This window comes from Danio rerio, chromosome 21 (genome assembly GCF_049306965.1).
Source record: "Danio rerio strain Tuebingen ecotype United States chromosome 21, GRCz12tu, whole genome shotgun sequence".
NCBI classification, from domain to species: Eukaryota; Metazoa; Chordata; class Actinopteri; order Cypriniformes; family Danionidae; genus Danio; species Danio rerio.
In genome coordinates this window covers 44,205,001-44,232,445 of record NC_133196.1, presented here as the reverse complement: position 1 = coordinate 44,232,445, position 27,445 = coordinate 44,205,001, and the positions used below count along the sequence as shown (strand labels likewise).

General features: G+C 37.5%; 3 protein-coding genes across 5 annotated transcripts in view; 2 read left to right on the top strand and 1 right to left on the bottom strand.

Moving 5' to 3' along the window:
* Window positions 1-15,231, top strand: part of grxcr2 (glutaredoxin and cysteine rich domain containing 2) — a 34,411-nt gene extending 19,180 nt beyond the window's left edge. The window contains exons 4-5 of the transcript XR_012396923.1: window positions 2,350-2,671; window positions 15,008-15,231. The gene's annotated coding sequence lies outside the window, so the exon portion shown is untranslated. The remainder of the gene's footprint in view (window positions 1-2,349; window positions 2,672-15,007) is intronic.
* Window positions 275-18,524, bottom strand: kctd16b (potassium channel tetramerization domain containing 16b). Of its 2 annotated transcripts, XR_012396579.1 has the most exons (3): window positions 16,497-18,524; window positions 1,791-2,665; window positions 275-1,442 (listed from the first exon to the last, which is right to left on the bottom strand). XR_012396579.1 is itself a non-coding variant. In NM_001128752.1 (2 exon segments), coding segments are annotated over 2 exon segments (1,272 nt in total). In that variant the 5' UTR covers window positions 17,302-17,370; the 3' UTR covers window positions 2,187-2,198.
* A 5,030-nt stretch (window positions 18,525-23,554) lies between these two features.
* yipf5 (Yip1 domain family, member 5) overlaps window positions 23,555-27,445 on the top strand; it is an 8,283-nt gene continuing 4,392 nt past the window's right edge. For both annotated transcript variants that reach the window (XR_012396486.1, NM_200295.1), the window contains 3 exon segments: window positions 23,555-23,610; window positions 25,251-25,367; window positions 27,289-27,445. The exon segment at window positions 27,289-27,445 is cut by the window's right edge and continues 19 nt beyond it. Coding sequence is in view for 1 of the 2 variants with exons in the window: in NM_200295.1 (NP_956589.1) it covers window positions 25,261-25,367; window positions 27,289-27,445 (264 nt within the window). In the remaining variant the exon portion in view is untranslated.

Genomic DNA, 27,445 nt, shown 5'->3' with positions numbered 1-27,445 from the left:
GGCAAGCAGCTGCTTTGTTTTTTATTTATTTATCTAAAAAGCAAATTAAAGCTGAGATACAACCTGAAAGACGATAATACAACTCATCAGCACTTTTAATAGCTTATTTTACAGACTTATAATATGCTGTTGCTCTATTGGAGTTTTCATTCCATAATGGCCGCCGCGCCATCTAGTGGCTGTCTCCCAAATTGCACTAGAGTGTCGCCTCTTGGTGACTTTATGCTCTTTGTACTTGCGTTTTCCAAGTTGCTGTAAATCATTCAGGCAAAACTGTTTTATAGAACTTTATTGTATGTACTTGTACATTTTAAATGCTCTATGCTTGTAGCTAAAGACATCTCAGACAATCTCAGATTGTGCTCTCTTTTATACAACAATATACAGTACATCTGTGGCAAACATCAGCAGACACAATCCACACTTTGTGCTTTATCTTTGTCCCTGTATTTTTGGTATGTTATAACAGTATCACAAAAGGTTTGACAAATGGTATACACGGGCATGCGTACAACGATCTAGACCTTTTCAAGTCAACACCAACACCAAACAACACCTTTCTGCGGTGTGTTCTGCAACATCCTTTTGATGCATCCATATATTAGTTTAATCTCACGCATACAGTTTTGTCAGTCTTATGCTACTGGCTTTCCTGTTGGTAAAAAAGAAAACATGAAAAGGACTGAACAATGGGGGGTGCAGCTGCTGATACGCCAGACATCATTTTAAACAGGATCTGCTTGGCAGGAAAGCAGGACATGATTATGTGAGCACCTAAAAGCAGCAGACACAGACAAAATGGCTTACAAAACATGCACCAGATGCTTCTTCTTGCTGGCCTATTTCAAGAAGTTGCTTAGTATTGTCGAAATATTTTCTTTTCTGCATGTCTTATCGCTGGTTCTTCATCAACATATAAACAGGATGAGCTTAAAAGCCAACTGATCCTGCATAGAAGCAGTGTGGTTGCCTTGTGATTAAGTTTTACCCACAACTGATTTATATCTTAACTGTATGTGGAAGGGTCTGCAAGCCAGTGATGGTAGCTTGGCTGAGGTATGAAAATGGGACAAAAAGCAAAAACACATTTGGCTCTATGGTCTGTGCCTCTTTGAGTGTTGAAATGGAAGCCAGCTCTAATATCCGCCCAGGCAGTGACTATTCTTAGAAAGGGCACAGTTGGGACCACATGCATTATTTATGAGGTGGATTCACATTCATCTTTCAACCTCTGGAGCACCTCAAATCAGCCACTGTAGCACTAAGGCCGTACTCACACTAGGTACAGTTGCCTCGAACCGGGCCAAAGCACGCTTGTCCCCCCTCCCGTCTCCCCCGACGGCCCGCGCTCACACCACAAACGGGCTTCGGCGCCCTTACGTCATCGCTGCTGGGCTGTTCAGTGAGAAGCGCTCTCACTCAGCAGCACAGTGGAGATTGCTCTAGTTATATCGTTTCAGTCGTTTGATATGCCGTTAAATATTTCGCCAAACAGTCCTTAGGGATGCGGGGACACGCAGTCAGATATTTCGCCGAACAGATCCGCCACTTTCGGCGCTCATAAACATTTCAAAAAATCATTAAGCCCTCGTGCTGCAGGAATGAGGAGGTCTGCTGAAGGTGCGCAGCTGTCGTGAAGTGAGGAGTTCTCGTCTTTAATAAACTACGGCAGTTTGCGTTCACTGAACAGTAAGAATTATTCATAAATCCATATGAAACAGCCCCTTAAAAGTCACGTCTCGCTTTCAGTTTCGGGCTTTGGCGCGTTTTGCACTCACACACAAGCATACCGCGCCAAAGCCCAAGTGATCCGCGCTCAGGCACACCTCTTCCAACTGGGCCAGGGCCGGCCAAGTGAACCGTGCTTAAGCCCGATTCAGCGCACTCACACTTCTCAAATGATCCGGGAAACGGGCCTGGGCACGGTACGGATGGCATAGTGTGAGTAGGCCCTAACATACTGAGGTCAAGAATTCAGTTGTAACAAACACACACTTAAACGTAAATATGTGTAGCTCAGCAAGGGAGCAAAACCAACAACGCAAGTAAACAATTGGTTTTCTAGAAGACGAAGGGGTCACTTGGTATATCAGCCAACACTGACAAAAGGCAGTAGTAGTGTGAGTAGACTAGCAATAGTAGTGGTAGTGAACATGAATTATTGTAACTTGCACTTTACAGTCGAAAGCTGCTATCCCTCAGAGACGGTATTTGCGTAGAAGGTCAGCCTGCCACATGTACTTGCGCTCTGGGAAGTGCTCAGGAATCTTGATCTTGCGAAAGTCCTGGATGCACTTCTCCAGCTCCTCTTCCACAGACAACTTTTCTTTTGCTGGCCGTTTCTTGCAGGTGCTAGTGTCTCGGGAACTTGCAGTGAGGGTCCGGAGAAGGTCGCTCTTACGGCGATGCTCGGACTGTTGCTGCTGCAGGAGATGTTGAACAGGACCTTTCTTGGGAGGCCTATCTAATGTTTGCACATGTGTTTGCCGGCTCACCGGGCCACAGATGACGGTACCTTGTGGAGAGCTGGCCTCAGAATGACTCTCTGAGCTTGAAGTGGAGAGCTCGTTGAAAGAGGTTCCACTCTCACCTTCACCCTCAGCTTCACCTTTGTGTCCCTTGCAGCAACACTCGCAAGGCGGAGATGACCAGCGAGATGGACCACCTGGAGGTAGAGAAATTTTTTTTAAAAACAGTTTAAACACATGGATGTGAGCACAATAACATTCAAGAGTTCACACTTAGTAGATGATTGATTATAAAGCTTGTTTGGCATGCTGTCCTGGGAGAGAGCCCCGAGCTCTGTTTCATCAACAATCACATTAGAGAAAAAAATGATTATTTCAAGAGTTCACACTTAGCTCATGATTTATACATAGCTTGTTTGGCATGCTATCCCAGGAGAGAACCCTGAGCTCAAGGGATCCTCGAGCCCAGGGCTCCCCCCCTTTTGCAGGGTGAGGGGAGATTGAGCTCAGGGCGATCTCAAACTCCCCCGCTGCTGAGGTCAAGGCAAACTTCCTGAAAGTAAGACATTATAAAAAAAAGGTTTAGGCTTATTTTATCTATAATATAGAGCACATTTGGATGGTGGGAGGAAATCGGGGAACCCGGGGAAAACTCACATGGACACGGGGAGAATATGCAAACTCCTCACAGAAATACCAGATGGCTCAGCGAGAACCCAAATCCATAGGTATTCTTGCTGTAGGGCAACAGTGCTAGTCACTGGGCCACCGTGCCACCCATTTTGGATAAAGGAGGAAGAAGGGGAGGTTTCTCCCAGATGAAGATATTTGTAGAGAGGAAATGAGGATATATATAGTGACTTGGGATCCTTTGATTGGAGGATCATGATTACCTAATGTGGACCAGCTGGGTCAATCATGAGCACATCGAAATTTGTTCAAAATTAAACTTCATTTAAAATTGTCCTGCTCAAACTCTGAAATACTTTGGGTTATTTATAACTTTTTCATATCATCATATCATATGCTGAATTCTTAATGAAATGCTATTGTACTTGACCACTGTTTTAAAAAAAAAAATAGGGAAGACAAACATCTTTAAATGCTATTTTAGACTTTATGGCTTTTTGTAAATTGACTAGTAATCGATCACATTAGGTTAGTACAATCTGACTTTTTAGTGTAGGTGAAAATATGCAGCATGTAAAAAAGCTGTGATCATACACTGCAAAAATGCTTTTCTTACTTAGGTTTGTTTTATGCCAATGGGATAAAGAAAAACAAGATTATTTTGCTTGTTTGAGGAAAAACTCACAAATGATTATTTTCACATATTATTTTTTAAAAAACAAAACAATATATTTTGTTATCTTCTTGACCTTATATTTTTAGATATTTAGACTAGAAACAAGACAAAAACTCTGATTGGCATTGCATCGTGAGATGAGTGCATGACAGAGATTCAGAATTATTCCTTTACAGGGTAAAGAAAAAAATACAAGGCTGTTTTCAAAGGCCTGTCACCGGTTAACTATGTGTGTTATTCTTCACTGCATTGATCTGCACTATTACACAACACTGATCCATGTCAGATTTTAATTACACAACTTCAGCTCATTTGCATTTAATTATGCAAATAAAAGTCGGGGTGTCAAAAATGATTCACAGTGATTCATTGATCAAGCCCATTAACCTTCTATATGAATGTTTACACTGAAAGTCGGGTCAACATAGTTATAATTAAAAGTAATTTAAAAGGTAATTGTGAAGTTATGTCCACATTTAGGAAATGATATTTGAGGAGCTTATCGAGAGTGTAAAATTACCATCTTCCAATGTGAAACACAACAGTTCACACACAGACAAAAAAACAAAAAAAAAACAATAAACCTATTTTTTTTTACTGTTGAACACATACGTGGTAACATTAAATGCCATGTTTAACATAAGACCACGAAATTTCAGCTATAATATATAACATAATGGTGTGTGTGACACGGTGGCGCAGTGGGAAGCACAATCACCTCACAGCAAGAAAGTTGCTGGTTCGAGCCTCGACTGGGTCAGTTTGTATTTCTATGTGGAGTTTGCATGTTCTCCCCGTGTTGGCATGGATTTCCTCCAGGTGCTCCAGTTTCCCCCACAAGTCCCCCGCATGGAATAGGTGAATTGGGTAAGCTAAATTGGCCGTAGTCAGGGCTGGATTACCTTGAGGGCTAGGTGGGGCTGAAGACTCGGGGCTCATGGAAGAAGAGTGACCTTGATTGGCTAAAGACTTAATTTGCGCTATGACGCAAACAGAAAATGCCTCGTTGGTAATATGAAGTATTCCTTTTGGTTCGCTGCAGTTCAAAAACAGTGACGCCGGTGCTAACCTGGAGCTTAGAATGGTTGTATCCCAATCAGATGATGGGTGTTTTAGTCACCTATAAGGGTGATAAGATTTCCCAATTTTCCCAAGGCATTCCCCTAATCCAGCACTACCGCGAGAACTTTCCAGTCAAAGGTAGGCTAACCAAGAGCGTCTTAGAACAAAAAATAAAATCCAAAAGTTTTCATTATTGATACACTTGTACATGTAGTAACAGAAGCTGGAATAGGCGGAATCATGCTGAATGGACTTATATCTGAAGTGCAGTCTCGGCCGCTTGATGATTACAGCTGGATTTAAAAAAACGGCACACGCCTGCACAATCCTTCCATTACAAAATATAACCGAGACATTGTGCGAACAAATGAAAAGGCCTACACAAGCAGTTATCAAAATATCCAGTGTTGCAGAGAACAGTAAATCTCTCTAAAGTAAATACACTCAGGCCCCGTTTACACTAGTGCGTTTAAGTTTGAAAAGTTTTGCTACGGTTACGCCATACATCCACACTACGCCGGAGTTTTCGAGCGCCGAAAACGGAGCGTTTTGGAAACGCTGGAGAGGCCGTTTTCATTCTTTAGCGCTGCTGCCCTGTCTCAGTGTGGATGGGGGATTCGTCAAGCCCCTATCACATGGCTATAACACACGGCTTTAACGCTACCTGAAGACAGCAGACCAGCCTTCACTGTAAACAACAACATGGACACAGAAATGGGAGCGTTGTTTGCACTACTGTCTGTTTAGTGTCTGTCTGCATTGTGCAGTCATTCACTCGACCTCGTCGTCTGTCCACAAAAATACCTCTCTTGCTTTCTTTGCCATCGCGTTCATTGTTCAACTGGTGTTTGTTGACTAACAATAACCAAATGCCGAGCGTGACACATGCTTTCTGTTTAAACTAGAAAGCACATGCCCAGAGTGCGCGAATGGTCATGTGATATATGTTTTTGGCAGCGTAGTGTGGACGGAGATATGTTCAGGAACGCTAGGTGAAACGCTAGTGTGGACATGCATCATTTTTGATTTAAAACGACGTTTTAAAACTAAAAGGCACTAGTGTAAACGGGGCCTCAGTTTTGCTTTACAGTCAGGGCCAGAGCAAGCTGAACTGGCACACTAGGCAAACGACAATCACTCTGCCCTCAACTCGAAAGTGAAAATGGAAGACAGCAGTCCGGTTGTAATGATTTGGGAATCCCCGGCCCTCCACCGAGGAAATGTCTTTTTCTCAGAATGACCCATCTCAGGGATGCATCGTGGTCTGTTTACCAGACTTATTAGCGTCCTGAGGCGGGGACATGATCATCTGCGTGGTCCTCGATGCTGCCATTTAGCTGGTGGAATGGAATGAATGCAGATTTTGGATCTACAGATGAGCACTGTCGGCAGGGAGCAGATGAAGTGGATGGGTAGGTGGGGCGAGCGGTTTTGAAAGCCCACCTGTAGATGAATTTCCCTATCGCACTTGAATGCTCTTTCACCACGGTGAATTCCTGGGTGAACTCACCCTCAGTGTTGCCAAGCTGGCCAACCTGGGACATGGGTGCATTAAGAAGACGAACTCTGTCAAAATTTGGCGTCAGTAACATGAAAGCATGGATCCATCCTGCCTTGAACCAATGGTTCAGGCTGGTGGTGGAGGTGTAATGGTGTGGAAGATATTTTCTGGACACATTTTGGGCCCATTAGTACCAATTAAGCATTGTGTCAATGCCACAGCCTACCTGAGTATTGTTGCTGACCATGTCCGTTCCTTTTTGACCACACTGTACCCATCTTCTGATGGCTACTTCCAGCAGCATAACGTGCCATGTCATAAACTCATCTCAGACTGGTTTTTTAAACATGAAAATGAGTTCCCTGTACTCAAATAGCATCCAAAGTCACCAAATCTCAATCCAATAGAGCACCTTTGTTATGTTGCGGAAGAGGACCGTCGCATTATGGATGTTTAGCCAACGAGTCCAACACAGCACTAGTAAAGTGTACCTAATAAAGTGGCCAGTTATTTTATCTCTATGTGGCACTCTCAGTCATAGAGCTTCAGTGAAAATGAAACTAGAAGCTTCTCACTTGACTTTCTCACCATACTTTCTAAAAAGTGGCCTTGAACTTCAAACAGACTTGAAAATGTTTGCAGAATGTGTCCATGCATTTCCATCATATCCAGAATATAACTGAATATTACAATCATTTTTGTCCACTGCAGCACAATAGGTGTATTAAAAAACATATCCTCATGCCCTCAAGACTTTGCAACTTTATTTTTGTAGACTACACATATTTCTCAGTTTCCAAATGGTCTTATGGGAGGTTAATTCCAACTGAATAGCACATTTTTGTGCTGCTTCATGTCTCAAAAGAATTTGTGCATTTTACCGTTGGATCTATTGCAGGAGTTTTTAAATTACATTTTAGTCAAGACTAGACAGAGGTCCAAAACATTACAATGCATGTTGTTTCAGTAGCCAGTGTAATTTTTTGAATTAATAAAATACACTATGGCTGACTCTACTAGACATACCTGTCAACATCGGGATGGGAAAATAAGGGATATGCCCACCATAATAAGGGATCTCCCCCCTAAAAAAATCCCCAAATTAATAAATATGCAAATTACTCATTTGGAGCTGTTTCATTGTAAATAAACATTTAAATGGTCAGTAATATGTTCTAATATTAGTAGTATTTACAAAAGAAAAAATAAATAGTATACATTAGCAGCAAATAAATTAGCTAACAGTTTAGCTTTTTAAAATTAATAGCTATTATAACAAAATAGGATCAAGCTATCAAATCTCATTAGCCGTTTCTTCACTGTGTAACTCACACATTCTGATTAAAGAGCAATGAATGAATCTCTCATTTTAGATTTTGTTTTGTTTGATTATATTAAATAACAGAGGTTTCACTTTAAAAATGCACACATCTAATGTTATAATAAAAGCATTCGGTTGCTTTCCTTACTTTTTATGCTCATTTAGGACGAAATTAGTTGTGTTTGAAATTTTTTTTTTAAAAAACACCAAGATCGACATCTTTAGAGGTTATTATTATTAATTATGTGTATATGTCTGTTCGAATACGCACCCAAAACCCAGACTTTCACTTCGCTTCAAATCGCGTGTACAGAATCCGTTTGAGAAATAGCGTCTATTCATCACTATAGAGCGTATCAGCTGACAGTCATGCATTGCTATATGACTGTTTTGAGAATTGCATATGAAGGGGAGACGGCGCCTGTAATGAAAAGGAAAGGAAATCGCGCCTAATTTATATTTATTTCACAGAGTTTCATGCCTAAACAAAGCGAAAGCACAGAACAGACTCACATTTAAGAGCAAGGGGCGGCCACTGGTGGTTCAGCGGTATGGGTTGCGTATAGGGAGGCTCGGCTTGTGTTGGTGAAAGATACTTTTGAAAGTAGTTCATTACAATATCGAGTTACACCCCCAAAAAAGTAACTAATTGCGTTACTTAATTACTTTTTATGCAAAGCAACGTATTATATTACTTTTGAGTGACTTTTACGTTACTTTCCCTTACCTGGCTGAGGTTTGATCTCTTGCAGGGTTTTTTTCACCTTTTTTTAGAGAAGCTTTGCATTTAACAATCACCAATATAACCTACACCTTCATTCCTTTAAAAACTGCAGGATGAAATTATATTTTGAGAACTTTCTGATTCTATACATGCTGTATATACAGATTAGTAAAAGCATGTAATGTGTTTGCTACTTTTGTATGTTTTGCATTATTAGTTAAGTAAACTCACTGTCCATTGAGATAACATTGCAATAAAGCCTAAGAGTCCTAACGTAAAATAACTTATATTAAGACAAAAACAAATTGGTGGACAGATATTTTCAGGTCTCTCCAGAGATGCTTAAGACAGGGCTCTGGCTGGGCCATATAAGAACAGTCATGGAGTTGTTGTGAAGCCACTCCTTTGTTATTTTAGCTGTGTGCTTAGGGTCATTGGCTGCGTCTGAAACCGCATACTTCCATACTATATAGTACGCCAAAATCAGTATGCGAGCCGAGTAGTATGCCCGAATTCATAGAATTCGAAAATCAGTATGCGAGAAGTACCCGGATGACTTACTACTTCTGGAGTGCGCATCTCATGCACGCTGCGCTATCCTATGATGCCCCGCGAGCGAATTCATGAATGGGAGTGAAGCGACGCAAATTACACAGGCAGGTCACGTGACCATGAGAAAATGGCAGATGTAGTACGTCCAAATTCCATTCATACTTTCACATTCATACTGTATAGAACGTACTTTTCTAACGGCCGAGTAGTATGTTTAAATTCAAATACAGTACCTACTGAGTAGTAGGCGGTTTCGGACGCAGCCATTGTCTTGTTAAAAGATAAGCCTCCGGCCCAGTCTAAGGTCCGGAGCAGTCTGGAGAAAGTTTTGTATCCATAATACATATTCTGCAAGCTAGAGAAAGGAAGCAACAATTTAAATTGAATTCAATTTTCACAAATAATTATTGTGACGAGGAGCTTTACAATGTTCAATGAAGAGTATTTGTGTATTAAGTATATGTGTTGTTGTTGTGTGATCTGGAGGAAGACAAAGCTTGCGTCTGTTCTTGGTATGTGGAATACTCATGACTTATTTCCACTGACTAGTACAATACGGTACGGTTCAGGTCGGTACGGGTCACCTTTATCAGGCTTGCGCTTCCACTACCAAGGGTTCCCTTTTGGTGGGCATGGTGTATGACAGAAAGTTTCAGTCGACGTCATTTTCGCTTGAGAAAATGGCTACAGTAAAGCTGTTGGGGTCCTTGCATATCATATGATGAAATTTGATTTTAAACTATTAATCTTTGTTTTAAAATCCTTAAACGATCTGGCACCACCTTACTTGTCAGACCTGCTACATGTATATAATCCTGGTAGGTCACTGAGGTCTCTATTTTGACGGTCCATGCGCAGAGCGCAAACGCTTTCAGGGCGTGTCAGGGCGCGTTTTTGCCAATTTAAAGACGGGAAATCTGCCTTGCGCCGTGGCGCATGGTCTAAAAGGGTTGAGTTTATTTTCTTAATGAGTTATAGGTGTGTTTTGAGAATAAACCAATTAGAGTCTCATCTCCCATTCCCTTCAAGAGCCAGCTGTGTCGCGCCAAGAGCGCATTCGCTATTTACAGGACGCAAAGTAAGTCTAAGTGGAAAAAATGAGCATTTCACAAGCAAACAGTTGACAGTTTTTTAACAGAAAACTGTTAAACAGAGCATCTACTGCGTGAGAATGAGAGATAATGGATCTATTTTCACTTTCGCTCTTGGATAGGGAAACCTTTACGCACAGACATCAATTAGTCTATAAATAAATAATTTTGTTTGTTAAGCGCAAATATTTGTTTCAAAACTATTTCTAAATTCAGTTCTAATTTCCAGCAAACGAATAAATGAACAATAATAACAAAGTGTGCTCAAAAACCTGAGTTATATCCTAAAACACATGCTGTGACCCATATGGTCTAAAACCTGACAGGTGGACAAATCTAAGCTTGTTTTTAATAAAACAAATAAAAATATGGATATATTAAATAATACTGCTAATAATAACATTATACAAAAGCAAATTGTTATGAATGAACTGAAAAAGCCTCCCGAGATGAAGAAGACATAAAAGCAGTGATTTTTCATATTTATGCAGGCTAGAAAATAATATGTTTTGTAATATTTTAATCCTTTATATTTATATTCTCTATATATTCTTATATCCTATATATATATCCTTAATATTTACATTTTTTCATATGTAAAGATATTTGCCTATTGCTCTCTTGTCTGTATTAAGCAGTGTGTAAGCGAGGCGCAACTCTGCGCCGGAGTTTAGACCGTGTTAGTTTTGGTCTAATGAAAAATCTATTATAGATTCTCAAAATGTATGCTGGGTGTATGATAGGGCCCTATCTGTTTTTAAAAAGTGTCTGAAACTCCATCTTTGTTCCTTAGTATTTGAGCCTTTTTAATGTTGAGGGGTTTGCCTTATGTTTTAATTGTTATGCATGTGATGTAGATTTTATTTTTAGTATTAATTGTGTTCAGCACTTTGGGTAACGTTGTGTTGTAAAAAATGTGCTATATAAATAAACTAACTAAACTAGACTAACTGATAAATTAGTAGTGTTTGGTGCTGATCCTTCCTTTAACAAACAGCTGGCAAATCCTGCATTGCAGGTTAGGCTGTATTAAGAATCAGAAATCTACTGGAACGAACAAAGCACAAGGTTGGCTGGGCTAGACTGTGGTATTGTTCTGAAAATGAACGTTAACTATTTATTCTATTTAATAATAATAATAATAATGATAATAATAATGAAGGATTACTTCGAATAGAAACTTCCTCACACTGGCCCTGTACATAATGCTTTAGGAGGTAGAAATGCTATTTCCACTTTGATAAACATTATCTGCTCTACCATGTCTTCAGCATCCGTCCCAGTATGTGGTAGACCATTAGGTACAACATATTTTGGCTCTCCTTGACTTCTCCACTCTGAGATGAACAGGCTCTAGCAGACTTTCTCATAACGTGACAGCTTTTCACACATCTGCTCTTTTGTCAGGCTTCAGCGCTACTGTGTTCTGCCACACTAGATTGCTCTCACCATGGCTTGCCAGCTGAAAACTACGAGCAGTCACAACATGCTCTGTTCTGCTTGGATGATTGAATTTGAACTTAGATGTAAACAGAAAATATATAAGGACTTAATTCCCTGTTTAACCAAAATTCTCCTTGCATATGTTTTTATCAATGACATTGCTGTAACAGTAACTGCTCAAAATATCGTTCTGAACAAGCCTTACTAGTACAGGGTAAACACATTTCTGGCTGGACTGTTCTGTGTAATTATTCTTTTGCACCTGTAGCCCTGACAAATGCCCTTTCTCTTTCTCTGCTTGACGTCACTCACACTAGAACAATAGTTTCATAAGCCAAATAGCACCATTATTTCAGTTTAGAGCTATGTAATGTAATGTGTATTTATACAGCGCATTCATTGAATGATTGGGAGGCCATGATCGCAAGGCCTGACAGAGGCCAGGACACCGGGGTTACACCCCTGCTCATTACGAGAAGTGCTGTGGGATTTTTAATGACCACAGAGAGTCAGGACCTTGGTTTAACGTCTCATCCAAAAGACGAGAGCTAGTGCATTTATATCTTGTTGGGTGAATATATTTTAATTTAAAGAATCCATATTAGCATAGAGGGCAGCACGGTGGCTCAGTGGTTATCAATGTCGCCTCACAGAAAGAAGGCCATTGGGCAAGTTTGCATTTTTGTGTGGAGTTTGCATGTTCTCTCAAAAAAGTCTGGCTGCAGATTTGCACTTGCACTTTCAGGCTTGCACTCTCGGACTTGCACATTTGCAATCGCCACCCGTGCCCACTTGCAGGAAAGTCCTTCAGTCATTTAAAGGGCACCTAGTCCTTACTCCTTATCAGTGGTGTAAAGTAACTAATTACAAACATTAAAATTACTGTAATTAGTTACTTTTTCTCATGAATTGTAATTTACTGAGTAGTTTTAAAAATGTGTACTTTTACTCTCACTTGAGTACATTTTTAGTGCAGTAACTGTACTTTTACTCCACTACTTTCCTCCAACCTGCAGTCACTACTTCATTTTTTCTTGTCTTTGGGGATTAGAAACATCAGTCGTGTAATTCCCGTCTAATCAAATCACACAAGGAAGGTAAATCGCCTCATATTGAACTACCTCAAGACATGGGCGATTTATAAATGCAGCAAACTGTTTGGAAGCATTAAAAGTGTCCAAGAAGATGTCCAAAATCTTAACACGCGTTGACCCAGAGACTGTTTAGATGCATGTCACTGATGAGAAGATGACAGATGTTTACTGTATGGGGACCGAAATGGCCTTAAACACCCAGCAAGCACAAGACATCAACATGACCTAAGATTGAAGTTGTACCCCATTGTCGGTGGGATGTTGAATTTTGTTTGGTATTTACTATGATCTTCTATGTAAAGCTGCTTTGAAACAATTTACAATGTAAAGCGCCATACAAATAAAGGTGAATTAAATTGAAATGAAAATCGGGTTGACGTCAGAACTCAATGTCAGACCAACGTCAATGTCCAACCGAAGACCAACCACATATCAACATCTAATGACGTCACAGCTTGAATTTGTGTCAACAATACCACTATGACATCTATCAGATGTTGGATTTTGGTTGCCATACCTGGTGAATAAATATCAGTATTTGACGTCAATATGATGTTGGTTTAAGATGTTGGCTCAATGTTGGATTTTGGTCACTTTCTAACAACCTAAAATCAACCAAATATTAACGTCATGTAACGTTGTTGTTAAACATCAAAATAACGTTATCGATAGATGCTGGCTAGACATTGAATTTTTGGTCACTTGACATCACAACCTAAATCTAACCTAATATTAACGTCCTATGACGTTGTGCGCCTGCTGGGCAATAACTAAATGCACTACAGAATGTTACGTTTACACACATCCACAAATTACATGTAAATGCATCAGCTTTTTACAGCGTAATACTCACTACTCACTACTCATGAGCACTTTTAAAAGGGCTACTTTTTACTAATTCTTTGAGTAATATTTACAACAGATACATTTACTCTACTTACACTACATTTTTAGGCAAGTAGTGGTACTTTTACTTGAGTATGATTTTTCAGCACTCTTTCCACCACTGCTCCTTATTTGCGTCTAACACCACAGTTTGTCATTGGGGCATGAATGAAATGTTCACGAGTGAAGGTGAAACTGCCGAACTGCAGTTAAGGTCACCCAAAATAACAAGAAACTCTTCCATGAAAGCACTTCACGTAAACACCTTAATTATATTATTGTCTATTAAGGCAAATAACTAGATTACAGATGTCCATGCCAACGTAGTCAGTAGTGTCTTCGAAGTAAGTGAAAGATTCAGAAGGGCATTGAATTGAAATTTTTTATCAGACGGTTTGGCTTTCATTCATCGTCATTGATTTTTTACTTGAACGCATAAACTCTAGAGGTGCCTGATAGTTAGATGTGAAGCTAACATTATTCAGATTCACTCTAGTGAACTGCATCCATGTTAGCACATCACGTTTGATGTGGTAATTTCACAGTAGGAATACACACAGGTTTGAAGACTCATTCTCGCCACCTACAGTGCAATTCAGTCAGGTATACATCCACGCTAAAAAAGAGAAAGGTAACAATAGTTAAAAGTGAAAGTCATCATTGCTTGCGTAGAACAGACCCAGCTGATAGATAGATAGATAGATAGATAGATAGATAGATAGATAGATAGATAGATAGATAGATAGATAGATAGATAGATAGATAGATAGATAGATAGATAGATAGATAGATAGATAGATAGGCAATAGGCAGGCAGGCAGGCAGACAGACAGATACTCTTTAAATAAACTGCTAATTTAAATGCTTCAAACTCTAGACCTTAATGAATGGATAGTCAGGCTTAGTTAAAAGCTAGACATTATCCATTTGGTGAGAAATCTTAAAATAGAAAATAAATGCTAAGAGCTGTTAAATATTTTAATGGCTGCAGACATTGTTATATTGGTTGTCTCAGCAGTGTAAGGATCTTGCCTGTGGTAAGAAAAAAAAAAAGACACAGTACTGGCTCTGGGGTTGGTTGACAGAGTGCTGGTGTCACTGAAATTCCTCTATTTACTTGATGTGAATATTCTTGTGCTTTGGATTTCTTTTATCCAGAGTGTTAGTATAGCTTGTCCCAGTCATTCTATATTTACGGCTGAAATGCCTGTAGAGGTGCTGCAGGATGAAAAACATAAGGGGATTCTTAGTTCTGATTCAGAGTCTGAAATATCTGATGCTGATGATCTAGACTATGTGCCACGAGGTCAATCTGGAGAGGACATCAGACAGGACAATCGAAGATAAAGAGGTGCAAGTTCTGCCCAGCTGCCGAAGGCAGAAAAGTCAATAGCTGGTGTTCTATGTGCAAGAGGCCTGTGTGCAAGCGTAAACGTGCAGTTGTCATTTGTGATAAACATAAGCACTGAGATGGCACTGTTCCTGTGTAATTTTATTTTGTCAGTGTTTTGTTCTTATATTGATAACATTCATTCAATCATTCCTTCATTTTCTTTTCAGCTTAGTCCATTTATTATTCTGGGGTCGCCATAGCGGAATGAACCGCCAACTCATCCAGCATATGTTTTACGCAGCGGATGCCCTTCCAGCTGCAACCCAACACTGGGGAAACATCCATACAATCTCAATCACAGTCATAATAAATGATAAAAATTTCAGCTTGTTATTATTTATCAGTGATTGAAATGTGTGGAAAAATGTTAAATAAACATATTCCAGATCTTAAATGTGTTTGTCTGAATAACTGCTAAAACATTATTCTTTTATTAAGGCATATGCATTACAGTAACACTACAGTGATAACATTCATTCAATCATTCATTCATTTTTTTCCGGCTTAGTCCCTTTACATATGTGGGGTCACCACAGCAGAATGAACCGCCAACTTATCCAGTACATTTTTACACAGCGCATGCCCTACCAGCTGCAACCCATCTCTGGGAAACATCCAAACACACTCATACACAACGGACAATTTAGCTTACCCAAGTCACCTGTACCACATGTCATTGAACTGTGAGGGAAACCGGAGCACCCGGAGGAAACCCACGCGAATGCAGGGAGAACATGCAAACTCCACACGGAAACGCCAACTGACCCAGCTGAGGCTCGAACCAGCTGCCTTTTTGCTGTGAGGCGACAGCACTATCTACTGCGCCACTGCGTCGCCCTGTATTGTATTTTACTTATTTATTGTTTTTTCATGTTTTCACAGGTGGGTCATTTTTGACCCATGTGTGTAAAATTGATGTTGTAATACAAAACCTAAGAAAATCAATAATTTATGGTGAATGAAAAAAAATATTTTGAATATTGATGGATAATTAAATTCATGTATAAATGAATATATAATGCTGAAATAAATATTGCTTTTAAAAGATGAAACCAAAAAATGCCCAGGGAAAAGAGAAAATAACATAGGAAATGAATACGGGTTATTTCAGACCCATTTAGTGCATTAGAAGGGGTTTTTATAGCTTGTGTATCGAAGAGTTAAAAACTATACTGCATAGTTTTTATGCCTTATTAATAAAATATTAAATAACTTTACTGTAAATCACTGTATTTTCACCAAATTCAGTCCACACATCAACACTGTCCTGATGGTTATACTAAAAAACTTCTGTTAAAAAAAAATATATATATTAATAATTTTTATGAAGTTTTGGTATGAAAAATATTTAATAACTTTAATGTAAATCATTGTATTTTCATCCAATTCAGTCCACACATCACTGCTGTCCTAAACATTGTCCCTGTTAATCACTGCTTCCTGAGCATTGTCCCTATTAAACAAATAAATTCAAATTTAAATAAAGAACAGGTGCTAAACTGGCAGTATGTTTTTTGTCCATATGAGACCTTTAGTGAAAAAACGGAGAAAAAAACAATACAAAAAAGGCGCGCCGTCTAGTGGTATTTTTAAAACAACCTCAGATGGAACAAGTAATTTCAAAACAATAGACAAAACATCTGTGGAGAAACTTACGGTAAAAGACGTACTCAGTGTAACTTGACCATATCTTGTCGTCTGTATGCTGGTTGATAATTGAGGCTGTCACAGACGAGTTACATGCGACCATCTGAAAACCACACTCCGAGAGCATGTCGAAAGAGCGCTCAAGGTGCTTGAACTTTAGGTAAAAGCGGGATGTGTACTTATCAGCTGTCCTGTCAGGGTCCCTGCTTTCGTTTAGGGTCTCGCCAAAAACTTCTTTGGCCAGGGCAATCCTGCCGCATATCATAATCCGAGGCACCCTCCGGAATTTGGCATCGGTTCGATTTTCCCTACCCATTGTACAAGACCCGCGATATCCGACGGTTAAGAATCCGCTTTTTCTGTCGGCGAGAATGAGTGACGGCGGAGGACACATTCGCTGATCGCTTCCTTGAGACCCGTCCTCGTAATCACTGTGGATATATTCATCGGAACTAGGTTTTAGGTCGTCAGGGGTTAAGAGTTTAACCAAGTCAGGCAATTGAAAGTATTCCGCTTCTTTCCTCAGCCTTCCTTTCTCTGGAAAGTGGTCAGGAAGAACAACCTGTTTATCCCTGAGGTAGTCTAACACGTATCTGAACAAAAAACCATCCCGGTCGATGAAATAACGACCTTTAGGGTCCCTGGCAAGATCATTCGATGCATTATTTTTGGGAGAGAATATTTTTCCCAAAAGAGAGCCAGGGGTATTGATTAACGTAGTATAACGTGTATAATAGACTTGTCCCCCCACGTTTAATTCAATAACATCTGGAAAAGAGCTGTCTTTAGGTTTAGAATTTCCACTCAACGCCATCGTTTCAGTGATGGGTGCAAATAACAACAAAGTTCTGCTCTTTTCCAATGATCCACAGATTCGGGAGTGTTTTAGGAAACGTCGATTTTTATGCACATTAAATTGCAAAAGAAATCACATTTCAAATCTGAACCGATAATTGCACATATTTTTAAATGCACATATTCTCCACAGGGCTCAAAAAAAGAGAAAGAGCAAAATATCCGAGGAACTGCACACCTACATCCTAGAGTCGAAGAATTGGTAGCTCAGCAGGGCACACAGCGAAACACTGGGGTGTGCTTCCTTGCCTGAAAAAAAAAAACTAGTGCATTTGCATAAGCATTTAAAAACATCATATAATAAAACCATTTAATCTTTCAAGGAGAAACAAAGTTTATTCCAAATTAAGCAACGATCTGAATCCAACTTTTGCCGACCAAAGAGAACAGATTACATAGTTTCAAAAGATAAAATCTGACGACAGTTTCAGCACAATAGGGTTGATCAATAATCCAAGCGGTTAAGAAAAAAATTGAGTGTGTGATCCTCTGGAATAATCCAGGTGTTGTGCGTTGGTGGGGTTTATGGTGAAAGATGATGCAGCATCATACTCTGTGCGCTCGCGATCGAGGGCTGTGGCACGAGAAAATAACTGCCTCAGCTGTTGTTGCCTCGGCGGGAGGAGGAAAAGAAACATAATGGGTTATCAAAAATTACATCATCTTAAAGACGTATGCACACAATACCGTGGTGTTGCGGGTATTCACACCATTGTTTGATATAGGCAGTCAGCTTTGTTAGCTAGTTTATGCAGACAACATCAGATCCTTTCGTGCATTCCAGCTTCAAATAACAAAAAAAGTAGGGTACTACCAGGTTGTGTCGAGTGGAGTAATCCGCTGATTTCAGAACCATGGACAGTGAAAACAAGGTTCCATCAAAGTTCTTTAAAGCATCAACATTACACACTATTAATGAAATTCATAAGCGATGTATGCATACAGTTTTATTATGTTTCTATTATTGTATTCATGTTATAATGCTCTAAATGTGTTTGTCTGTTTAAGTCAAAGAAGTGTCGGCCGTCAAATAACAAATGGTCGCTATTTTAAAAACAAAGAACACCTTAAATATAGCGTCTACTTTCATGTTTAAGTAATCTACTGTTTCCTATAATGTTTGTTTATGTCTCAGCACACATCTACACGTTTCTTTTTTTTCTTTTGCAATATTAAATACACGCTTTTATAAAATGTGTATATATTAGGTGAAGTCAGAATTAATAGCCCCCCTTTGAATTTTTTATTGTTTTTTTGCTTTTTTAAATATTCCCCAAATTATGTTTAACAGAGCAAGGAAATTTTCACAGTATGTCTGATAATGTTTTTTCTTCTGGTGAAAGTCTTATGTGTTTTATTTTAGCTAAAATAAAAGCAGTTTTTAATTTTTTTAAACACCATTTTGAAGACAAAATTATTAGCTCCTTTAAGCTATCCTTTGAGCTATCCTTTTTCGAAAGTCTACAGAACAAACCATCTTATAAAATAAATTGCCTAATTATCCTAACCTGCCTAGTTAACATAATTAACCCAGTTAAGCCTTTTAAAGTCACTTTAAGCTGTAAAGAAGTGTCCTGAAAAAATATCTTGTCAAATATTATTTACTGTCATCATGGCACAGATAAAATAAATCAGTTATTAAAAATGAGTTTGTAAAACGTTTAGAAATGTGTTGAAAAAAAATCTTCTTTCTGTTAAACAGAAATTGGATAAAAAAATAAACCGGTTGCTAAAAGTTCAAAGGGGCTAATAATTCTGACTTCAACTGTATATATAGGAGGACGGGAGGATATGTCTCCCTCACTTTTAGAGACAAACCATTTAGAAACAGGTGATTAAGAATGTACTTTTGGATTTCATACAGCTATCCCCCCACTTTTAAAATGTCTACTACACCCCTGTGTATATATATATATATATATATATATATATATATATATATATATATATATATATATATATATATATATATATATATATATATATTATTATTATTATAACTATTATTATTATGCCTATTATAAACTTTGCATTTGATAAGAGTCTAGGATCAAGGCCAGTCGCTTGGGAATTTCCAAAAATATTATCAAATTTTATCAATTAACATGTTTTATTTGTGACCTCTGGGGTTATTATGCTATATTAACTTCACAGCAATAGCATTAGTTGCAGCAGATTGATTTTTTTTAATACTTTAAAAATTAAGGCCACGACTGAACAAGGAGGATGATCTCTAAGTCTCCAAAATTAAACCAAGAATAGTCTTTTCCACATTGTGCTCACCATTCTCATTAAGTGAAGTTAATATTAAATAAACAAATGAATAATGATTATTTAAAAAGATATGGTTGTAAGACTGTTGCACTTTTTTTGTGTTGCCAATGCTTATGTTTATATAGTTGCTATTGGTGTGTGTGCACCATTGTGCGCAATATTTGTGTGCTTATAACAACCTCCGAGCATAGTGGGGGTCGCGAGCCACTGGAGTTGTTATTTTAGGGGTCGCAGGCTGAAAAGTTTGAGTACCCCTATAGGCCAAAAAACACCTGCAGCGCTATCTGCCGGCAACAAGTAAGATTTGAAAACACCAATACCCAGAATAGAATGATTACCTCTTGACTCTAAATTAATATTCAAATATTACTATTACAATTATTACAAATAATGTTTTACAGTGAATTATACACTTCCAAATGAGAACCAAGTAATTAACATCCTTATTTTTATCATCTTAAAAAAAATCATAAATATATCATTAGAAGACAAGATTTTTTTTTTGTGACAAGCCCATAAACTATTAAAGAAAATAGATGCTATCAAACATTTAAAAAATAATAAAAAACCCTTGAAACAGATGGGTTGGTATCAGAGTTTTATAAAACTTCGCCCAACAGATGGCGCGCTTTCTTACTGCATGTAGCCTATTTACAGTTTTTCCCAATCGCTATGACAGTTTTTTCAATACATTTAAGAAGTTTCTCTTAACTCTTAACACGGCTGCATCAAAGCAATCAAAAAAAACTGTAACTTGCCTAATTATCCTAAACTGCCTAGTTAACCTTAACCTAGTTAAACCTTTAAATGTCACTGTAAGCTGTAAAGAAGTAGCTATCTTGAAAAATATCTAGTCAAATATTATTTACTGTAATCATGGCAAAGACAAAATAAATCTGATACATGTTTTAGTATTATGGCAAAGCATTCTAAAGTTGGGGGTGCTGTTCATTATAGTGTGTAGTTGAATAGGCAAAAATCTGGTAATATGAATTAAATGTGTACCATTTCGTGCAAAAGTTTAATTTTGATAATGCTGTGTGTAGTTTTGGTTGCAGTGTTTCATTTTGCAGGATATATGAGGTATTTTGCAGTTTGGGTGAGTGGTTTTGTGAATTGTGTTAGGTATTTTGATAAAACCAGACTGGTTTGAAAAATTGTGTGCTAGCATTTTGTAAAAAAAAATGTAAACATAATACTATAATAAATAATAAGAGGGTTTCTCTTTCTCCCATAGAGGACGCACGCCAGTTTTGTGTTGTCTGTCTATGAACGCACCATAGATATTTACATTAGATGTCGCCTACCCTGTTGTTGTCTAAAGGAAGGAACGCGTCAATAGAGCCGCCTTTTTAGTACAGGGTAGTGCTCCCTTGAAATGAATGCGCAACCAAGCTGTGGCCACCCAGAGCCAGAGGTATAAACACATACACATAGCCTATTTCTATGATCGGCCCTACTGAAAATACCAGCTTAAACCAGCCTAGGCTGGTTGGCTGGTTTTAGCTGGTCGACCTGGCTGGTTTTAGAGGGGTTTTGGCAATTTCCAGGCTGGTTTCCAGCCATTTCCAGCCTTGTCTTAGCTGGTCAGGCTGGGAGATGACCAGCTAAAACCACCTTGACCAGCTTAGCCAGGCTGCGTGCCCAGCCAAAACCAGCTATGTCCAGCTTAATCCAGGCTGGTCAAGCTGGTTTTAGCTGGATTTAGCTGGTCATTTTCCAGCCTGACCAGCCAAGACCAGACTGGAAATGGCTGGAAACCAGCCTGGAAATGGCCAAACCCCCTCTAAAACCAGCCTGTTCAACCAGCTAAAACCAGCCAACCAGCCTAGGCTGGTTTAGGCTGGATTTGTCAGCAGGGGGGAGTTTTCCCGGTGGTCATTGTGCATATTTTTTTTTAAATTACGAAAATTATAATTTTACATTTCTTTTCTACATTGATAGATAGTGACTGCACGGGCATTACTGACAAGGAGCGAGTGTTTGTGTGCATGGAAATGTATTATCCTCCCTCCCTGTTAAATTTGATCTAATCCATGTCCTGAAACACACCTCTTCTCCTGCTTTTACTTCTCATTCTAACCGAGGGAGCGATTCATTTGTGAGTTAATCTCCGTTATGAACAACTCATTCACTACAATACAAGTTTCTAGCAGCGCAGCATCTTGTTGTCATATTTCTTTTTCATTGTTTGCTTATTTTATTCAACAAAACCAGCATAAGCCTAGTGTTCAGTGCGAGTTGGTGCTACTTTGCCTTATGGTGAATGCTGTAGGTCAGGGGTTCCCAAACTTTTCAGCCCGCGACCCCCAAAATAACAATGCCAGTGACTCGCGACCCCCAATATCCTCTGAGGTGGTTATAAATACAGAAACATTGCATGCAATGACGCAGACACACCAATTAAATTTGTGTCAGTGCTTAAAATGTGCCAGAAAGTATAACCTGATGTTATAAAATCAAAATGCATCTGACGCTATTGCTGCCTTTAATATAATGTAATTACCCCAGGGGTCGCAATCCAATAGAACTAGTAAATATAAGCTACTATAGTAACTATATAGTGTATAGTAACTACAAATGACAATTTTTATTTTCAGTATAGTTATGGATAAAATATGTTAATTCTTATGGTTTAATAAAAATAAATAGATTTTTGGAAATCACCAGGCGACGACCCTTCATTGCCCCGCGACCCCTCGGGGGGTCCCGACCCCCACTTTGAGAACCACTGCTGTAGGTGACTTTAATATCCTCAATAAACGGTACTTGTTGATCACAAATGTTCGTAACATAGAAAAACGTAAAAAACAAAATCTTACCTATAAAATGTGAATGCCTTTATGCCAGGGGTCAGCAACCCGCGGCTCTAGAGCCGCATGCGGCTCTTTAGCGCTGCCCTTGTGGCTCCCTGGAGCTTTTTCAAAAATGTTTGAAAATGCAAAAAGATGGGGGAGGTTAATATATTTTTTGTTTTAATATGATTTCTATAGGAGGACAAACATTTTTAACGTTTTCAAATGCTGTCAAAGTGTGTAGAATTGATATTTAATTTCAACATTTCTGTCAACGAAGATTTGACAGAATCACACGTTTCTATCAGCAGGGTGGGATGCCAGGCAGGTGGCTGTTGTAAACAAACCAGGAGATAATAAAGCATGGAAAACCGTTCAAAGATGGTATGACATATTAGAACACCTATTTGCAAACTTTAAAAACAAAACCAAGATAATACAAAAAAATAAAGATATACCTTTCTCTGCTAAGACAGTAAAGGAAAGGGCTATTAAAATGGTAGGTAACATCACCGATCAGCAAACCAAGGACATTAATTCAGTGCTAGCATACTCAATTGCCTGTGATGTGACCGATATTCAATGCGCTTTTATGCAGGTATGTGAACTCTGATGGGCCGCAAGAAGAAATGATCAAATTAATAACACTAAAAGACAAGAGGCTGTGCTGAAGTGTTTTAATGACAACAAAATAAACACCAACCACCTGATTTCAGTGGCTATTTAATCATGAAGGCTCATTATGTATTTGTAGCCAACTTAGTCATTTTGATAGTAGGCTAATATAGTTAATATAGATACATACAGCATGTGTTTCCTTCATTATAAGGCTTATATAAGGCTTTACATTTTTTGTGGCTCCAGACATATTTGTTTTTTTTTTTTTTTTTTTGGTCCAATATGGCTCTTTCAACATTTTGGGTTGCCGATCCCTGCTTTATGCCATGCTTTGTTTTCTCGGTACTATACACAGCACTGTCTTGATTCGTTCGGTTGAATGACATTTCTGCTGGGAGCCCTGTACAAATGTGGCGTCAGCATCACATATGCTCAGCATCCGTATGCGATATCTAGTGTATATACCTATGTAAACGCACAAGGCAACGTCACATCTTATTTATTCCAACGACCCGGAAGTTCTTCTGCTATTTTTTGACACGTAGTTAGCGGTGTTGGCGGAGTCCTGGACCATTAGCGGTGTGAGTAAAACAGGGCAATTCAACTCATTGCTTCTCATTATTTTTTTTAGCTGTATTGCATGTTGAAAGTTATGTTTTGGACTGGTTGAATGGCGCTGGCAGTAACTGAATATAACGTTTCAGCGTCTTAGTCTATACCTGCTAACTTAACCCAAACAAAGCAAACGTTTATGCCAACATCACCTCACATTTGTAATAAACAAATGAAAACGTTAAACATTTTTGTAAACATAAACGGTTTATTGCTGTTTTTCTATGTCAAAGCGCAGTGATAGCAATGTCATAACGTTAGTTCTTTCTAATAAATCTGGTTTTGGTTGTTAGCAGATTAAGGACGATAACTTATGTCCTATATTCGGTCTAAAACACAGTCAAGTATGAGTTTAGTTAACTTAGCACTTTATTTGACTTGAACAATGTCGTACTTTGATATTTATAGGCTGCTAGTACGATTTCACTATTATAGAGGTAACGTTAAAGTTGGTTTTATATTCGCACATTTGGACTTTCCCCTTAATAATATAACTTCATGAAAGTATTATTTGCAAACTCTAAATAGCGAAATCAAATTAGCAGCCAATGACTATCAAAGTACAACATTGTTCACAGTCAAATAAACAGTATTAATGTTGTTTTCAAGTCACACTTACATGCTAATTCCAATCGAATATTCAAAGTAAGATGGTAAACAATATAGAGAAAGCTAAATGAACTAATATGTGGATATAAAACCAACTTTACCTCTATTTCACTATTTATTATTTGCAAAGAATAATTTTCAGAAATAATAATATTAAGGAGAAAGTCCGAATGTGTGAATAGAAAATCAACTTTAATGTTACCTCAATCCAACATAGATAGAGGTAAAGTTGGTTTTATATTTGGTTATTCAGACATTCTCCTTAATAATATGATTTGAGAAAAGTATTCTTTCCAAATTCTAAATAGGGAAATCATATTAGCATCAATGATTATCAAAGTACAACCATGTTTACAGTCAGTTAGATAGTGCTAATGTTGTTTTAAAGTCATACTTGCATGCTAATTCTGACCGAATATTCAAATTAGGGTGGTAAACAACATTTAAGACAACATTAACACTATCTAATTGAATAGAGGTAAAGTTGGTTTTATATTTGCATATTCTAACTTTCCTCTTAATATTATAATTTCATAAAAGTATTATTTGAAAACTCTAAATAGCGAAATCATATTAGCAGCCAATGACTATCAAAGTGCAATTAAGGTAAAGTTTTATATTCGCACATTCGTTCATGTAACTGTCTCTATATTGTTTACCACCCTAATTTGAATATTCCGTCAGAAATAGCATGCAAGTATGATTTCAAGGTTTTATTTTCCACATTTAAAGTACAAAGCATGTTTACAGCTCAATATTTTTCTGGTCGACTCTGTGGTCTGTGGAAATAAAAGTTTCAAATATGCTTTCTATGCGAATGTATGTTTTGAGTATTCTCATATTTTTAAGATATTGCAGGTTTGAAATGACATAAGGGTGAATAATTAATTACATATTTTTTTTATGAATCATTTCTTTAAATAACATAAAAATGTAATGAGCTCAGCTTAATCATTTTTAATAAAACTGTCATGTTTTTTTTCTTTCTCATGTCTTTTAGGCAACTTGCAATGTCAGGATTTGACAACTTCAACACAGACTTTTATCAGTCTAGTTACAGTGTAGATGATCAGAACCAAGGAGGATATGGCTACAGCAACACAGATGAGCCCTACAAGTAGGCCTGAGCTTTACACAAAGTTCATGATGTTGTTTTACACAAGGATCTAAATTGTGACCATGCTGTTGTTTTTTAACCAATTTAACAAAAGCAAATAGTTTTGCCTAAAGGAAAAGTTCTAAATAATTGGATCATGTTAATTTTGTATGTTTCACAGCTTTTCGACTGGCTGCCTTTCACTGAATTGATCAGAAAGTTTTTAATAGCAGTTATTGTTATAAATGTTTTACTGTATAATCAGGGTTTATGCGGGGTCTTGAAAAGTCTAAAATGTAAAAATCATAATTTTAGGCCTTAAAAAGTCTTAAATTCACTGTTCTAGGTTTTAAATATTTTTGCACAGGTCTTATTTTTTATGATGTCCATGTGACACTACATCTAATACTCATTTAAATTCTTTTTTATTGTTGTTGCTCGGTTTTTGTGGTGTTTTAGTTCTTTACTTCACTAGTGCAAATGTAATTTGCGGGATTACAACTACAAATGAGACCAACATGCAATAGCCAATCAGCTTTCTGTTATTGAACTCAGTGCACGCAGCGAATGTGATGTCATTGCTGTGTTCTGAATTGTTAGTGACCTTCTTGCTGTGAGGCGACAGCTCTAACCATTGCGCCACCTCGTCGCCCAACTTTGTAATCATTATAATAAATGAAAAAATAATACAAAATAATTAGTTCTTGAACAATCTTGAACAACATTAATAATATGACGTAGTTTCAGAAACTTCCTAATTCTCTGTTTAACCGTCTAACCGTCGTAAAACTGTAAAATGTAACTAATATTGGTTTACTGTTATAGGACTCGGCAACGTTTGAAAAATATTAATAATGTTTCATATCCATAATTTTAACATTTTGTATAATGTAACAAAAAAAAGCAGAGCAGTAGAAACAATAATGTAACATTTAGCTAGCTACCTACATAAATTATTTAAGAGGTGCTTCTTAATGTTATAAAAGTTTTTTTTTTTTTTTTTTTAACACTTAAATAAATAAAATCTACAGCTTCAGGGCTCAACAGCAAGGATTTTTGCATTCAAATGCTATTTTTAATTTACTGACTAATAAATGTTTTTTTTCACAATTTTTTAATCACAGGCAGGCATATCACTATGTTCTGGTACCATTTGTTGTCAGTCATAGCAAGTGCCCTAAATTAAACCAGAGCATCACTTTTACAAGCATTTTTTTTCTAATATAGTTATCAATGTGTACCATCAATGCATTTCCATACTATTTCATCACCCATATTTTATAATGATGTTTGTATCATTACTTTAGGAAATATGTTCTTCTGAACAATAATAATAGACATTTATTTCTGTTGTTTGTCCAATTTGTAGACATTTATAAAGTATTGAGCAAAATATATATATATATATATATATATATATATATATATATATATATATATATATATATATATATATATATATATATATACATACATATATATATATATATATATATATATATATATATATATACATATATATATATATATATATATATATATATATATATATATATATATATATATATAATGCAAATCTCAAAAAAATCGCAAAGGGAAATTGAGTTTTGAGCAAATAAAAAAAAGAATTTTGCAAACAAAATAAAGAACTGCAAATAAAAATAATCTATTTCAGACACTAGCCCTTGTCATGGTTTGATAAATTGTGGAACACTATATTGAATTTATTAATCTAAACTTTGCAAAACTCTATGGCAATGTGTGTTGTAGACTACATTCTAAATCTAAATTCTGTGCTATATTATAGGCCCTTTTTTTGTAACCAAGTTATAAAGCTTCATATAAAAATTCTTATCATAGCTTTTGTTGGCTCTTGATGTTTATTGTGAGAAAATGCCCTGCATCCTTATTATGATAATAAATGTATTACTGCTTTCAACAGACCATATGGACAGTATGATTACTCACAGCCAATGGGCTACTCGGCAGCTCCAGGAATGATGCAGCCACAACAGCCATACACTGGACAGATATACCAGCCCACACCAGCCTTTACCCCAACCTCCTCACAATCCATGTACAGCAGCAGCTTTGAAGAT